This window comes from Dermacentor andersoni, chromosome 8 (assembly GCF_023375885.2).
Source record: "Dermacentor andersoni chromosome 8, qqDerAnde1_hic_scaffold, whole genome shotgun sequence".
Classification (NCBI taxonomy): domain Eukaryota; kingdom Metazoa; phylum Arthropoda; class Arachnida; order Ixodida; family Ixodidae; genus Dermacentor; species Dermacentor andersoni.
In genome coordinates, this window is record NC_092821.1 from 66,511,544 (window position 1) to 66,528,952 (window position 17,409).

Genomic DNA, 17,409 nt, shown 5'->3' on the forward strand with positions numbered 1-17,409 from the left:
AACGGCAACACAATTCATAAACTGGAAGCATGCGTTCAGCAGACGATGCGGCTCATTTCAAGAATTGCCAACCGACACTCTGGCATGAAAGAAGCCAACCTCATAAGGTTGGTACAAGCCTTCGTTCTCAGCCGCATCACCTACATCACCCCGTACCTCTGCCTCAAAGCAGCTGAGAGAGAGAAAATAGAGGGAATTATCCGTAAGGCCTATAAACAGGCTCTTGGGCTACCTATAAGAACGGCCAACGTTAAATTGCTAGCCCTAGGTGTGCACAACACCCTCAATGAACTTGTAGAAGCGCACCTTATATCTCAATACGAAAGGCTAGCTCAGAGTGCCGCCGGGCGAAACATCCTCCAGAATCTCGGCATCAACTATGATTCGATGCAAAGCATTAAAGTAGACATTCCTCACGATCAGAGGCGCCATCTCAAAATTCATCCACTCCCTCAAAACATGCACCCCAAATTCTACAAGGAAAGGAGGGCCGAGCGGTCCAAAGCCCTCTATCAGAAATTCCACGCCTTCAAAGACATAGTCTATGTCGACGCAGCAGAATTCATAGAATGCAACTGTATGTCCCTTGTAGTGGTGGACTCCTCAGGTCAAATACGCGCTGGTGGTTCAGTTCGCACCAGAAGCTCCGAAACAGCGGAAGAGGCGGCTATCGCTCTGGCAATAGCCTCCACACATTGTCATTACATTATTAGCGATTCCAGAGCAGCAGTACGCAATTTTGTGAAAGGTCGGGTCTCGGCTCCCGTAAAACACATACTAGACACCAACCAACACCCACGACCAATCCAGATCATTTGGGCACCAGCACACTCCTCCCTACCCGGCAACGATGCCGCCCACACCGCCGCTCGAGGACTCGCCAACCTAGCACCCGAACGGCTCACGCTAGGATCAGAGAGGGATCGCATGGTCAGTTACCGGGAAATAACTCAGCACTACAGGTTAGCCAGGGCAGTGTACCCGCCAGCACACAAATCGCTTAACAAGCGACAAGAAGTAGCTTGGAGATGACTTCATACGAACACCTACCCCAACCCCGTAGCCTATCACTACTACTACCCGGACCAATACCCTAATACATGTAAGCATTGTAAGCAAAAAGCGGATCTATTCCATATTATGTGGTCGTGCCCAGCCGAAAATCACACAAATCACGAAATAAATAATACTGAGCAGTGGGAGGCCGTGTTGCTCAGCTCCATCCCTGACCTGCAAATCAAGGTCATCGAGAGAGCTGAAGAAGCCGCCCGGGCCCAGGGGCTCGTGGCTGCTTAACAACAAGGTCATCCGTCAATACCTTGTTCTTAAATGAAGTCTTTACTCACTCACTCACTTACTGGCGGTATGCTTTCGTTATAAATAAGCCGCGTGCTTCACAGTGTCTTTCGCCTGTGGGTAATCTGCGGCCATCGAAGTTACATGCAGTGCCAGTGCTAGTTAGAAACTTTGCCAATGGCATTCAGCTGCATGCTGCAAGAAGTCAGTTGGACGCGTTATCTTGAACTTACTGAAAAAGCACGAGAAATTCATGTTTTATGCTGAATAAGGTATAAACCCCATATAAGCGGTCTTGAGCTCGACAGCGACAAGCGATGCGATGGAGATGGCTGTTGCGTACGCTCGTCGCCTACAAATCATGCTCCATGCAAAGGACGAATTTGAGCGACGTCTCGCCGGTGCTGCCAGTATGAGGGCAGCAAATATGTGTTGAAACTAGGGTGACGCATTCTTTAGCATCTTAAGTTGATGTAGTTTAATGTAAAAAGCAGCATAAAATATTTCTGAAGGTCTTGCAGTAGGTTTCTTTTTCTTGCTCGTATAAAAAATACAAATTGCTCATCCCGTACGACAATCGGTAGTATTTTAGTGATGTACATCCAGCTGCGGCTTTGCGCTATTGGCTAGTCGATCATAGGACTTTCGCACGATGAGCGACGAATTCTAGATTTTCGAAACCGAGCGATCTTCGCAATCGACGGCCTGTTTTGTCGCTCGAAGCCATCGCGCACAAAATCGGTCTCATGGGGTTAACCCTAACACTGAACAGTTTTTGCTAAATTATTGAAGTTATGTGAGTGTATGTCTGATTTAAGGTCTCCTGTTGCGGCTTTCGAGCACGGTGCACATCTGAAAGGGTGCTTATGAATACGAACTCGGTGAATTGCCAAGCAGCGAATTATGCATAGGCATCGAATATAACAGCTGCTGTTATATTATATTACGTTATGTTTAGGTTCATAACCCCCGGCACCATTTCACTTCGGCACAATCTCCAGGGAATGCCAGTCCTCACTGTTCTCTTCACGCACTTCTGCTCTGTACATTGAGGGAATTACCTAGAATTGTTCCACGTGCTTACAAAAGGCACCCATGCACTTTACATGCATGTTTTAAGATTGGCAGTTGAGGTTGGCATAGTAGCGTTTGGGGACGGGTGACATTCCATCAGGCATGCTGTGGATTGCACAATATGGTTACAGAGACTGGGTTTTTCAAGCTGGTTCTGATCAATGCTTTATGGTAATATGCACGATTGCGTTCTGATTAAAACCCCAACTGCATTATTTGCTAGGAGAAACCAAAGCAAATTTTTTACTATTGAAAACTATCCAAAGTATTAATATATTTTGTGGGCATAAAATGCTATATTAACATTGACAAACACTGCCTACACAAGATGCCCAGTGCATTGGGTAAGATGATGTTTTAGACCTTGACATGCACAAATATGTCATGTGTCAATAATAAAAGCACCCACTGGATACTTTAAAACTGCAATCAAGTAATACAGGAAAGCTAAAGCGGTGCACCATGGAGCTACGGTCAATATGACTTGTAATATGTGCTGTAATATAATCTGAAGAAAGCTAATTCTATAATAACGAAAGGGAATTCTGTACCATTGTGAACATAACAAACGCCCTAGGAGTAGCATATCAGGGCCGATGACAAAGGCACAAAGGTGCAAAACAGTACAAAATTAAAAACACTTCCAAATGCATTCCCATATTCAATTAGACTCTAGTACATACTCTTCATTAATACCAGACAAGATCATTTTACCTTAGTGACCCAGAAACATGCACTTTGGCACTTCCAAAGCATCAACCATAACATGTTCATCAGTTTCACAAACAGTCACGAAATGGACAGACTGGCAACCACCTATGCAAGAAAGAAAAGTGTCCACAACACGCAGTTTTTTGATTTTGAAATGCACTTTGGAACCAGAATTCACATCACTATTCGAGATAATATTCATTACTTGACCAAACAAGCCAGCACTTGTGACAACATAAGAATTTTTTCTTCGCGACTTGTCCATTGAGCTCACACAGTATGTAAATGCACCAATTGTTGCCTTCTTGTAGGTCATGAGGCCTCCTTCTGTGCTTCCCTTTCCATACAATGCCACTGTGCCCTTTTGCACACAACTCTTTCGAAGGCTGTAACCCTTAAGTAGGCACTTGACAAAAGATTGAAAGTACTCGCTCTTCCATCCATTATTCATAGGCACAACTTGTTGAAGAGATGTTAATATAGCAAACTTCTCAATAATCTGCATATAGGCATACCTGGTGCCATTTACCAGGCTGACAAGCCTCCCTTTCATTGACTCAAAAGGAAAGGCAGAGAAGCCCCACAGTGGCCCCCACTGATCAACATGGTCCACCATATGGACAAGGATATGAGCATTGTAGGTCATGCTCTCTTGGCCATAGAGTTCCTGATAGTCCTTCAGAAACTGCACCATGAGCCGCTTACTTTCATAATTTTATCCATAGGAATGGATGACTGCAAGCAAAAGTGCATGATGGCAACAAACTTCATCCAGTTCTTATAGTATCTGCTGGGTAAAAAACCCTTCAATACCACTGGAGAGAAAAAAAGAAGCCAATCTCTCCACTCAGATGCCTTCCAGTACTTCATTTCCAGGAGTGACCCGGCAGTCTTGTCTCCCACACTGGAGTCAGTTGGCTCAACCTGGCACTGATCTCTTGCAGGTGCGATCCAAGACTAAATTCGTTCTGCCTCTTGTGGCTCAACCACATAAAGGCTGTGGTGCAAACAAATCCATTGCAGACAGCATGCATATAATCTACAGCAAATGTGCTTGGAAACTATTAATGCCATGAAAAACAGTACATTCGCACCTTTGATGCCACAAGACGGCTCCCCGCTCCTGTGTGCCTCATCAATATGCCTAGCAAAGCTCTTTTGCGTCCTCTGCTTTGGTGCAGGCTCTTGAATTGGGTAAATGCGGGCATGGCCTCGTCCTCTTTGGACAACCTGACCACTTTGCTCGCACCACGCACAGCCATGAGACCCATTAAACTGTGTCATATTCATGACCATGCAGTGCACCACAGTGTCAAGAGTGCAAGGGCCCGGATAAACACGACATGTTTCTGTCATTCCAGACTCGCTTGTCCAGGAGATGCCCTCAGAGGAGAGGCGGTTCATCGTTTCCACAAATGGCTTAAGAAAGGCATTCATGTGTGGCTTGCCGTTTCCAAACCACAAGCCAAAAAGCAAAAGCTTGCGCACTCTTTCTTTGAAGGGTAGCTCATTCACCTGCAACAGCAGGGGCCATACACTATGTCCAGATGACTGGAACAATGGCACACCATCTGTGTTCCATGTTAATGATATGTCTTTGTCGGTTATAGGCAAAGTGTTATAGGCTGTGCTCTCAGTGATGTCCTTGACATTATAGGATGCACCTCTTCGGTTCTGCAATAACTTGCCGCTTAAAGTATGTCCTTGACTTGGGCATCAAGGTCGAGAGTAAGAAAAAAGGAACCTACGTCTAAAAGTGCAGAGATGCTGTGCACTGATGTACACTGAGGACACGTTACATTAACACTTGCACAAGGCAGTTGTGCAAGGTATTCACCACAGTCAGTGCAATAAATATGTGTGCTACGTTGACGATCAAGTGCCGAGGAGAAGTTTTTAAAAAATAGGTGCTTTGTTTTTGGGAATGGAACACCTTGAGGCATGTAGGCATCAATGACCTTCAAGAGGCTTTCTGTGGCTTCCTTAGATGAATGGTGCCACAGGCTGTGGGCCATTACCATTATCAGAGATTGCCCCCGTGACAGCTTTGATTCAGGGTACAGCAGGACATCCTGGGCAAAGAGAAAGTGCAGGAGCAGTATGTTTACATCATCAACTAGCTTTTCAATAATTGTAAAATTAATGGCAACACTATCAATAGTAATTACTGGGCAAATGTGCGACAGATTGTTGATGTCCAATGACGTGATCATCGTTATGGCACATTTCTGACAGTTTTCACTACAGTTGCACAAATAAATTGCACTAAATAAAGCCGCAGCCATACCATGCTCAAGGGACATCTAAACATGACAGCTGGTATGATGCCACGGCAAATTGCCTATAAACAATCAACTAAAGAACTACACGTTGTACTTTGTTTAGCTAGGCTTATGAGGATCGTTCAAGTCGAAAGCATATTTTTCTTTGAGCAACAAAGTGCTCGCAGAACTTCCTTTTTCAACATAAGCACTTTCAATGTTGCTGCACTTGCGACTCTTTGAGCAGTACACAGCTGACAGCAGTATAAGAAGTTCAACAGTATACTGAACATGACAAACCATAGATATATATGCCCACTGCAATTGTCGTCCAACCACATTCTACTTGTTCCAATGTTCTCATGTGATAGAGGTATTAAAGTAACAGAAACGCTACTACACAAATGCTGTATGGACTCTCCAAATTGACACAGACCTACAAGAGTTAGACAAAATTTGTCATTCAGAGCAAGTATCTTACTACTGCTGGAAAGGGAAGTCACAAACGTTTCATGAAATGAAAGCTTTGCAGAAGTTGGAAGGTCAACGAAGGAAATCGAACACAGGATGGTCACCTCTGCGGAATGCACAAGCTTTTCCATATATTTCTTAGTGCAGTTGACTACACCGACAAAGGGCTTCAACGTGCTCGAAGGCATCTGGGATCAGTAATTAAAAGGTTGTTAAGGGCACCTCTTTATCATTAATATACCTGCACACACGAATTGACTTTTACGAATAGGCTACGAACCTGGAAACTGAAATGGTTAAATCAAGGTCAACGTGTTTTTTTGTTCCCTAACCCTAAAAATTTCCCTAACCTTAAAAGTAAAAGCTAAACAAAATCTCCGTATATGAAGTACCGCACTGATGAGACCGTATAGTAAGTAAACAAAATAACATTAATACTTACCAGCTCATTTCTCGTCTGTTCGGCGTCCTCGATCCCCTTGGTGCTTTCTTCGTCATCTGTCGACGAGCAGTCGTGCCGGTGCGTGTCAGCAGAATTTTGGTTCCCGTCGCTTGATTACACAAAAGGATTTTCGCCAATGTTACTGAAGCTTTCATCGTGACAGTTCGAATCAGCAAGTGGGCTGCTTGGTGGCGACGAATCTCGATCGCAGCACGTATTTTCTGAACGCCGTTCATGGGCACTTCGCGAGTCCTCGTCGCTTTCCGAAGCGGACGTACCACTGCCAGCACCGCTTGCATTGTCCAAAGTTTTCCTCCTACATTTGGTTCGGACTGGGACCTCGCAAGCACAATCATAAAAATATTTCTTATATCTTTTTCTGCGCGGCATTTCTGGAGGTGATAACGCCAATACACACCAAGACAACGCAAACAATGCGGACTGACACAAGGCCATGCACGGCGCGGCTGTAATCTGGCTGGATGGATGGGTGGACGGATGATTGAGGCTCAACCCTTTGAATCGGGTGGCGGCACGCGCCACCTAGCCTTGAATGGTACTATATGCTGAATGGTACTATATGAATGGTACCATGAGCAAGCATACCTATTTATTTACTCCTTTACTTTTGCATTGATATTATCCACCAATCAGATAGCCTCCGTTTAGTTATTTCTACCTTTTCAAAGTCTATTTTACTTTCACTGTCTTCAAAACCCAAAGCTTTCAATAGTTCCCTGTTACATTCAACTGCAGGGTGAAGTGCCCCGCACAACATATCTCCTGGTATCTGGCTCGGTACGTTTTAGTCCGCAGTACACCTGTCCTAGCTTCAAAGAATAATGAGCTTGCCTTAGAGTTATCGTAAATATTTTCTTTGGCTATTTCTTGCTTAAATGTCCTGTATGTCTCTAAAGCTGATTTGGTTTGCATCTCTGTTTTCCACATACCCCTCTCTGTCTCCTTAACCTTTTTTCTTGACGAATGATTCCCTACCTGTCCCCCAACTGCTGCCCAAGTATTTGCTTGTCAATTTTCTAGTTCGCTTCCTCCACCTTGTGTCAACATTCCTCGTGTATAAGTAACTGAAAACCTTCCTAGCCCACCGCATTTTCCCCATTTTTCTCAATCGCTCCTCAAATGCTACCTTGCTACTAGCCTCTCTGCCCTCGAAAGAAGACCATCCCAGATCCCCCTGCATCCCAAGATTTGGTGTCTTGCCATGTGCTCCCAGAGCGAGCATACCCACACCACGTTGCCTAGTTTCCAACTGCTGCTGGGTCTCGTGCTCTCATACATAGAACTGCATTGGCAAAAGTCAGGCCTGGAATCATTACCCCCTTCCATATCCCTCCTACTACCTCGTACCTATTGTAGTTTCACAGTGCCCTACTCGTCATAATCGCTGTACTTCTGTTACCTCTAGTCGTTAGTTATTTTTCGTACTCTGTCAGATACTCAATGCCATTATTTATCCACACCCCAAGGTACTTGTATTTATCGACTATCTCCAGCGTGGCCTCCTGTATCTTAAGCTCGCCGCAAATGTTATCATTAAAAATCATGACTGCTGATTTTTCTTTGCTAAACTTCAAGCCTAACCTGTCTCCTTCTGTACCACACATGTCCATCAATCCCTGCAGATCTTCTGCATTGTCAGCCATTAATACAATATCATCCATGTACTTCAGTCCTGGTAATGACTGTTCAATCAATTTTCCTTGTTTGAAAATTGATAGGCTGAAGGCGAGTCCACTTTGCTGTGTTTTGGCCTCTAAACCATGTAGGTACAGCATAAACATAAACATAAAGCCCCCGCCGAATCATTGCAGGCTCTGAAACCTGCTTTTCCCATTGTATAATCACCCAGTTACATTTATAGATATCTTTTAAGAAATTGGTTACTCCATCTTGCACTCCTAAAGTTTCCAGAATGCCCCACAAGCCCTCTTGAAGTACACTGTAACAGGCTCCCTTGATATCCAAGAAAGCCAGCCATAGGGCTCTGTGTTCCTTTTCAGCTATTTCAATGCACTGTGTTAGTGAGAACAGATTGTCTTCTAGCCTCTTATGCTTCCGAAACCCATTTTGTAGCTCTCCAAATATCCCCTCGTTCTCTACCCATGCCTGCAGTCTGTCCTTTATAATCTGCATAACCACCCTGTAAACCACTGACGTCACTGTTATAGGCCGGTAGCTATATTTATGTCAGCTTTGTCCCCCTTTGCTGGCTTAGGCTTATGCTGGCTTACGGCGAAGCCTAGCGTAATAACCACCGTGGTTTAACCAAGCCAGTGCCAAGATTACCCACCAATAGTCGGAAAACCATGTTGAATTCGGGGAGTTTCCAATATTTTATTCTCAACATACTATTATATCTACAATTAATGGTCCCTTTCAAGCGTTGTTTTGCAAATAGTATTGCCATTAGAAGAAAAGTGACGTTACCGTAGTTTAGCTGTATTTAGCGGAAGTGCTCAATGTTATATTAAATCCGATTCAATCCAATCCGATTGGAGTGTGTCAAAAGCGCCATATTTGCTTTCGTGCGTTCGAGTGGGGACTGCAGTTGGAGTACATTTCACCGCAGTTCCATTCTAGTCAATGTGTTGTGCAGTCATGAAGCACATTCTAGTCATGTGGGAAGAAGAAGAGAAGTGGGACGTGTATCCCATAACGTCTATTTCGGACACTAGTATAGGACTGGAGCTGATGCACGACCCGACCAGCACCTTGAAGCCGCTCCAGGGTGATTTCGTCCATGTCAAATGGGATTTGACAAAGCCGGCAGCACCAGCCAAAATCTTGGCCGTCGGTAAGTACTGCAACTGCTAAAGCGAGCAAGACGTAGGCTATATATGTCAAAAAGGCACCAATTCTGCAGTGGCCGCATTCTTTGTGGAGATTTTTTTTCGTGTTTCAGCGTGCATGAATGCATTTCGCTGTGGTGCAGGCAGTACGTTGGTTTTAGGGCAAACTTTAGAGCCCGCCTTGTTGCGGCCACGGTGGCGAAAGACTAGTAAAAATATAGGTGCTGTTAATGGCCACCATGAAGGTGCGCGTGTGATCTGTTTGCATCTGCGACATGAAATATATTTTCGTAAGAATGCGCCTCCAGGCACGAGACGTGTCCGCATAGGGTGGCCACATGCTGCCCGTTGTCACAGGCTGTACCAAATATCTCTCCTAGACAGTCCGCGCTGCCATAGCGATTTAGTTATTCCTCAAGAAAGCTGTCTTTGCATTGTTGTAGAAGGACAATTATTTGTAGTTTGCAGCGTAAGTTATTTGCAATCTATGTATGATTTAGCTTGAAGTGCAGCTACGGCAGTTCAGCCGCAAGCACAATATCTTTTTTTTGTTTATTTACAGAATACTGCAGGCCAACTTGTGACCCAGGCAGGAGGGAATTCGTTCATACAGTAACGCAATTAAATACGTTCAAAGAAAAGAAGTGCATATGAAACATGAAATACATTTAATCATATGAGGTACATTGAAGGATGATATAAATACATAAAAAACATTCAACAAGCATACAGTGCAAGGGATTGAATTGAAAGGAGAGAAATATTTACGGTACCAATTTACACAGTTTTTGTTGTTTTTTTTCATGCTAACACGCATGAAAGTACTCACGTGGTCACACGTTTATTTGAAGTGCAGTTTTTCAATGGCATGTAATATGTTATTGGACAGGAATACATCGGCTGGCAGAGAGTTCCAATCAATTATTGTTCTAGGAAAGAAGGAATATTTAAAGCAATGTCTACTCGCGAAAATGTGGGTTATCTTGTCAGAGTGATAATTTCTGGTAGCTCTAGCTGGTAGCGGCTGGAGACAGGGTGAATGACCAAGTTGTATTTCCCTTTTCCAAAGGCGGAAAAGCAATGTTAGGCGTGCTACCTTTCTTTGGGATTCTAGGGTGGCAATATTATTTTCATTAATCAATTGAGAGGGGGCGTCATAACGTCCATAACAATTATATATGTAGCGGACGGCAAGCCTGTTTATGTTTTCCAGTTTTTTAATATTTTTTTCGTGAATGGGTCCCAGACGACGGAAGCATATCCTAATCGCGACCTTACGAGTGTGTTGAATGCCAATTGTTTCACGAATGGAGGACAATGTTTCAGCTTGTGTCTCGATAGGCCGAGTTTACGTCGAGCAGACGCACAAACATTATCAATGTGTTGCGACCAGGTTAGACGATTGTTGATGGTTACACCCAAATATTTAAAGGAGTCTGTTTCAGAGACCGTGGATTGATTAATAGTGTATTGATATGCTAGAGGGTGTTTTTTGTTGGTAATGCGCATAAAAACTTTTTTCTTCATTAAGTTTCATTTCCCAGGTGTCGCACCAGTCAGAAATCGCAGTAAGACTTTTATTCAGGATCACTTAATCATTGGCATCTTTAATCTCTTTGTAAAGTAACCAGTCGTCCGCGAACAGTTTAATACTCACACTATCGTCTATTAAATGCTCACAATATCGTCAGTTGGAGCAGTTATGCATTCCTTGATGTCCACCTGTCATTCTTTTGTGAGCTACCTGATATAGACTGGCTTATGAAGCTTGCTTACGAAGTCTTGCTCCCCAAAGCAAACTGCTAGACCAAGCACATTGTCTTGCTTTGAATATCTGCAGCTTATATAACTACACCGTTGAGGTATGAGCTTGAATTTGAGTGCTTCCAGGAATGTGGTAGTGGAATTCGCAACGTGTTTCATTTTTTAGGGGTTATTGGGTGGGTATTTTTCAATTTGGAAAAAAAAAACATTCCAAAGCAACTGCGATGCAGCAGCATAATGAGATTCCCCTCATTGGACCATTATGTATAATGTTTACAGTTGTACCACATTTATCGCAGTGGTACCACATTGCAGTAACCACATGTGTTCACAGTGGACGTACTTCTCTACATACATTGCTGACGGCCATGACTCTCATCTGTTATAGTACCACATTATAATGAATGAGAACTTCCAGCTTACAGAAAACTGAAATTGATGGTGCTGCTGTGTGCCACTTCTTGATGAGAAAAGAAATATACCAAACAGCAACACACTTACCCCTGTTTTGTTAATAGAACCACCCATAATTATTGTGTGTTCCGGTGCGAGGCAGGCCTAAGTGAAAGTAAACAAATACTAAGGTGGCATGCGTGCAGCTGACAACTTCAAGGTGCTGTTCAATATGCAGTATATCATTAAGATGCCCACACTCCAATTCGGCTGTACTACAGAAATGTCATGCAGTTGCTACATCATTGCTAGTAGGTACTTGAAGCTGAACCATGTGCTTCGTAAAATGCTTCTTCCACTCCTCGGGCATTGCGTTATGGGGAAAGTTGTTTTATTTGATGTTCATTTTGCTTGCAGGGAGCCTTGCCTCCATGGAAAAGAAGCGGAACAACCGTGCGGCAGCACATGGTTCCGCTTCAACCCAAGACAGTGAGAGCGAGGACAGGGTAAACATAGTTTTTAAAAAACTCCAAATCCTGTGAACTGTTATTCCTGTAACGTATGTGCTACAGACACCACCTGTAATCTGTTGCTATCAAGGAACAGCAGTTGCAGCATTAGAGCCGTGGTTGTAAGAGTGAAAACAACACTCACAGATCAAACAGCAGTTGGCACAGATTTACTAGAGCATTGGACAGGTAGTCGTTGTGGCTTCGGATCATACTAGTGGTCTACTGCATTCCACCTAATCCTCTGAAAAATTTATTTTTAAATGAAGCGCCGCTGACTGTAACTTTCCAACTAAGACTTTCAAGTTTCTCGCCATGCTTGAACTTTGGGTTATCTAATTACTGCTGTGTTCTTTAAAGAGAGTAAAAAAAATGATATCACTTGCATTAGCAAATTAGCTTTCTACTATACCAGAAAATGACTCTCCAACTGTGAATAGAGCGGTAAGCCAGAAAGGACGTTAAAAGGGAAGATGGCATATTTCTGCAATATAAAAAAAAAGTGCCACTCCTACTGCGAGAAGAGTAGTAATAAGCCAGAAATTGCCTTAAAAGGAAACACGGATGGCCACGCCACCTTGAAGCTTGTCATTACTTCATCGATGTTGACGGCCTAGTTAATTGCTTGTCGGGGAAAGTAAGGCAACATAGTGCTCTAAAGGAGATAAAAGATTAACCATATCATGTTTTAGAAATTTTCGCTAAGCCAGTACGGTCTAAATACAAAGAGATGCTTTGAAATTTGTGGCGTCACACTAATGTACAGGTACGGTGTTCACCATGAAATTCAAAAATTGAAACTTTGACCGGTATTTTAGCTTCTAATAGCCAACCCATGACTGCAAGATTTGTCAAATTTCAGTTTTAAAGAATGCCTTACGAGTGCAACTGATTTATTGTTACTCTTTGGTGGCCCTTTAACTGCAGCTCAAGAGCCACAGGTACTGTTAGAACACAAGAATTACTTCTTATTTTTTTATAGAATATTTTTGCAAGTGGCTCTTACTGCATGGATTTGATACCTGCTGCACTTGACTAGCAAGGCATTTTTCTTGTGCCTGTACAGTGGTCCTTGTGTACGCACGTAGTCTGTTTAGCAACAGCTGTTCTTTATTAATGAGAAATGCAGGATCCAATACAGACTGATGAGCTTTGTTGGCCTTAAGTGTAGTGGATGTCTGGAACTTCCATTACAGATTAATTGGCAAGTAAATGGCTGTGGGCTACTAAAACCTATTTTGCTTGCAAATGTTAAGGCATGCTGTTCTTGTCAAAATAAACCAGGCCAGAACCCAAATATGCAAGTGGTGGAAATTCAGACAAGCACCACTTTTAAGAAATATCCAAGAAATGTGTGGCAAAACACATTGAGGTCCATCTTCATCACACTAGCTCTGTACTGCGCATTGGAGGCTATGAGATGCATTGCTAAATTAGAACAGCTCTATGTTAGCGAGCAAAGCATTTAAACTTTTCCTGCTACTGCACATTGTTTAGTGCAGAAGACTGGTTGACAGAGTGTCGACTGAAGGAAAGAGGGTGCTGCCTGATTCAATGCTGCATACTATAGTCTTTGCTGTATATCAGAGTTAGTGAGTGTGTGTATTACTTCTCTGCATTAGTTTTACTTTTTGCCTGCTCTGGATGTTTTTGCAGTAAGAAATTGCAAAAGATATATGAGCACTTTGCAGCCATTCAAACACATTCACATCTCATTACTAGCGCATGTATATGTCATAAGAGTTGGCTGGCTTCATTTTATTACATTATGGCATCTACAGTTTTATGTTAACAAGTTAATAACCCTGTCCAAGCACGTAACCTATTAATAAAAAAACCAGAGAAGAATTTAGGATAGATGGGCTCAGTAAACTTAGGAAGTAGAAGGGACACCGATGCCAAGAGAAGCATAGGGAAAATGAACTGTTCATTTTCATTTGTTTAATGATGGTATTTCAGATTAATGAAATGGAGGAAAGATTGCTTGCTGCTGCTGGGGACCTAACTCGCAACCTTTTCATGTTTAGTGCACTGCTCCACTAATTGCGCTATGCTGGCTGCCACCCAATCTACCGCTTTCTTGGGTATTTATGTACATGAAAATTGTGGCACAACTAAAGATGTCTGTATCACCTTTGCGATGAATTTCAGTGTTGATGTGATTACAATAGAAGCAGTGTATCGCCGCACCATATTGCCGCCTCCGAAAAGTGTCGCGGATGAGGCGAGTGGCCATTTAGTGTCGCTGCAACAAATGTCCTGCGTGGCGCGGGTGGCAATATACATTCAGACAAAATTGTTTTATTCTGCACAGAGCGGTGAAATTTTAACTGACTCTTTTTTTTCATTGAAGAGCGGCTTATACTAAGTGGCCCATATGATTTGTAATGGTGGATAACTGAGGGACTGCAGCAGTTCTGGCGTTGCTTAACATTCATTGCTCTCTCTGGCGCTTCTGTATGTGCTGCTGTTTGAATGGCTGTGAAACAAACTATAGCTTATTCAATGCAAAGAAATTATGTATTTATTGGAACACCTGCTCTTTATTGTGTGATGTATAGTGATGGGAGGAACCAAAGCCAAGTTCTAAGCAAGCCCTTATTTAAAATTTTTGGCATGCTGACAGATTTCAAAGTGTGGTTCATAGTGAATACATTTTACATACGTAAAATTCCGAGCAAGCATCCCCCCCCCTCCCCCCTGGGAAAGATATCCCAAGAAAGTTTGTGCGAGGGGGCGTTGTGGCCTTGCTTGGTCGCGCACCGAAATTGAAGAGCTGTCAGTCCCAGATCTAGTGGGCTAGGCCTATACTGTCTTCTCCCAGCGATCGCAGGCTAGCCTGGCTTGCTGGTTCGCTTCCATGGGCTTCGACAAAATCAAATGTATTGCAATTTAAGTAGCAATGAATAGCGTGCAGGGGACGAGACAGTAAAATTCAGATACGAACAGTGTGAGCAGCATGATTGCGCACACGTGCTGACCAACATGGCGCTTTATTACAAGCTGCATGCAGTCCTGTCATAAGCGCCACAGGTCTCCAATTCGACGGCCCAGTGAGTTAGACCTGCCAGCTGTTTGTCATTGGCGGCTGTGAACGGATTCGACACTGCAGATGTGGCTTTCACAAGTCACGTTTATATTGGCATCTTTTGTTTAAGATGAGAAAGCTGTGCAGACACATTTGTTTTCACTTTATTTGCGAAGTCGTTCAAAGCGTCCATGCAGGGGCGCTGGTTTTGCACAGAGCTATGCTCCACTCACTCATGCGTGTCACGTGTCCGATATTGTCACATGCTGCAAGTCGGACTCCAACCCATCGTACAACGGATTGCATGCAAAATTGCACCATGTGTCTTGCGCTTCATTTGCATTTGAAAACTTCGCCCGTTTGACCAAAATGGCGACTGATGAAGGCTATGGCTACACAGATACTTGGCTTTTGTGAACTATCGGGCCTCGGCAGAAATGCAGCTAAACAGTAAATTTGTTTCTTAGTAAATTGCGTCATTTTATGTAATTTAATATGCAATTTCGTAAAAAGTTCACAAAAAAACTGTGCTGCCAGCGAAAATGCATGAAGTGGTGGACTGGCTGAAGAAAGGGAGGAGTGCTTGCTCGGATGTTAGTGACCATTTCAAATCGCTCGAAAGTAAAGGGGGAAGCACTTGCTTAGAATTTTATGATAGTGCCTGAAGCCAGAAAATGCTGTTTGCATTTCATGCCACTGGTTTTTTACACACTCTACACTTTCAGGATGACCAGGCCAAGGTCATATTAGAACTGCAGGCCACTGTAGAGCGGCTGGAAAGTGAGCTGCGGCAAACAAAAGCACAGCTTCAGCAAGCTCGGGACTGCCTTGGTAAGTGCACACTTTTTTTAAATGTTGAGGTAACATCGCTGTAAAAGTGCTGCAGTCTTCTCTGAAGTTATTGTAAGTGGCCACCATCAAGAGCACAACAAAAATCACTAAGGGATGAAGGCCCCCTCCTGCATTGTATTTAGAGCTGTGCCTGTTCTTTCGAAAACATGCCCAGCATTGTCTGTAATCCAGTTGAAGAGCTAGACTTGTGGTATTCCCAACAGGCAATTTTTGAAGAATAATGGATGTTGTAAAAAAATGTCCAGTGTTTATCCAAGTAAAGGTGAATTACATTTTAACGTGATGCTGCTTGCTAGAAATGCACAGGTTATTTTTCGACACTCAGAGTCTGCTTGCCACACTTATTTTGCCATTGCGATAGAATCCTCTTGGGGTAAATTATTGCTTGTATTAATTGTGCTCAACCTTGTTAACTTTGTGTGTAGATATAGTTTTGTAGTCATCAACAAGCATGCATGTCTTCACCTCAGTAGACATGCTATTCCGAACCACAAGGAAGGCAGTTACATTATTGCCAGTATAAGCCAGCTGGTGACTAATCGTCCATCGCAATGTATCCCGCAGATTTCGTGCTAGGGTGTGAGCTGTAGTGGAGTTGCTTTTCAACAATGTTTGTGACATTACATGGCTTCCACACAATCAAAACAACATTTCTGCTCACTGCAAATGCTGCCAATAAATCCGAGCAAGGAAGAAGGAAATAAATTAAGAAATGTAGCAGGTTTCAATGAATGCGTTCGAGAAGTTTGCAGGCTGTCCTGTTTAAAGATATTGGCCTTAAGTTGAAAGGATGATGCGCATTGCCAGATTTATGTAGCGGAACCACCATAACCACTTTCCAATTGTCTGGCAATGTAGAAGTCTGTAAAGAGTGTAGAAAGTATGATGGAGCTGTAAACTTTTGTATTTTTGAACTTTGAGTTTACATTACCATTACCTGCAGTGTTAGAAAACTTGAAATTTTCAAATGGCACAACACTACGCATTGTATAGAAATGAAGGCTATTATGAAAAAGGTGCTGTCAGGACAGACAGGTGGACTAGTTGGTATGACATTATCTACACAGTACTGCAGAAACACATGGACGAAATAAAAAAACCGGGACACAGTGCTATCAACTGAGCGTTCATTGCACAATAGCAGATATATATATATCACTGCACAAAAAAGGAAGGGAGAAGGAAGACACAAACAAATCAACCCAGCAAGATGAAGACACACAGGCAGCTAATGTGAGAAAAACATTTCTTTCTCCAATAAGGAGACTGATGGGCAACTAACACAATCCCTATTCCTAATCTCTGCAGCTTCTACTATTTCTCTGGTGAGCTGGTCAGGGTGTCTGGCCAGCGATCGAATGCAATTAAACAGAGGCTTGAATCTGCAGCGTGCGCAATGTCCGGCAAGGTGGCCTGATAGGGCTATATTTTCAACGTTCCTGTGCTCACGTAATCGCTCATTGATGCATCTACTTGTCTGTCCCACAACTCTTTGCCACAGTCCAATGGGATGCAGTAAACCACCCCTTCAACACAAGAAACAAATGGTTTTCGGTGGGTCTTGTTGCACCCACGTGGCTTGCATGTATCCGCGTTTACCCTTCTGCATAAACAGACAGCTTCGAAGGAGCAGAAAAACTGATATCTACGCTGACACATTTCCCAATCTTTTTCAGATTGTCACTAGTCTCATGTAGGAAGGGACAAGATGATTACTTTCTTTTTTACTTCTGTCACCTGGTCAGTGGCATTGCAAATTTTGTTCTTTAGAATGCTGCCTGCCACGGTGGTCAGTACA

The 17,409-nt window shown here is 43.2% G+C and overlaps 1 protein-coding gene across 6 annotated transcripts in view; it reads left to right on the plus strand.

Annotated features, from left to right (window-relative positions):
- The window catches only part of LOC126526431 (uncharacterized), a 148,143-nt gene that overhangs the window by 70,089 nt on the left and 60,645 nt on the right, over positions 1-17,409 (plus strand). For 2 of the 6 annotated variants that reach the window (XM_072289753.1, XM_072289755.1), the window contains 2 exons: positions 11,640-11,728; positions 15,485-15,590. The exons of 3 other annotated variants lie outside the window; for them this stretch is intronic. In XM_072289753.1, the coding sequence (XP_072145854.1) occupies positions 11,640-11,728; positions 15,485-15,590 (195 nt within the window). Of the gene's footprint in view, positions 1-7,244; positions 9,071-11,639; positions 11,729-15,484; positions 15,591-17,409 lie in introns of those variants that run through there. One more of the 6 variants, XM_072289754.1, reaches the window with a different exon arrangement.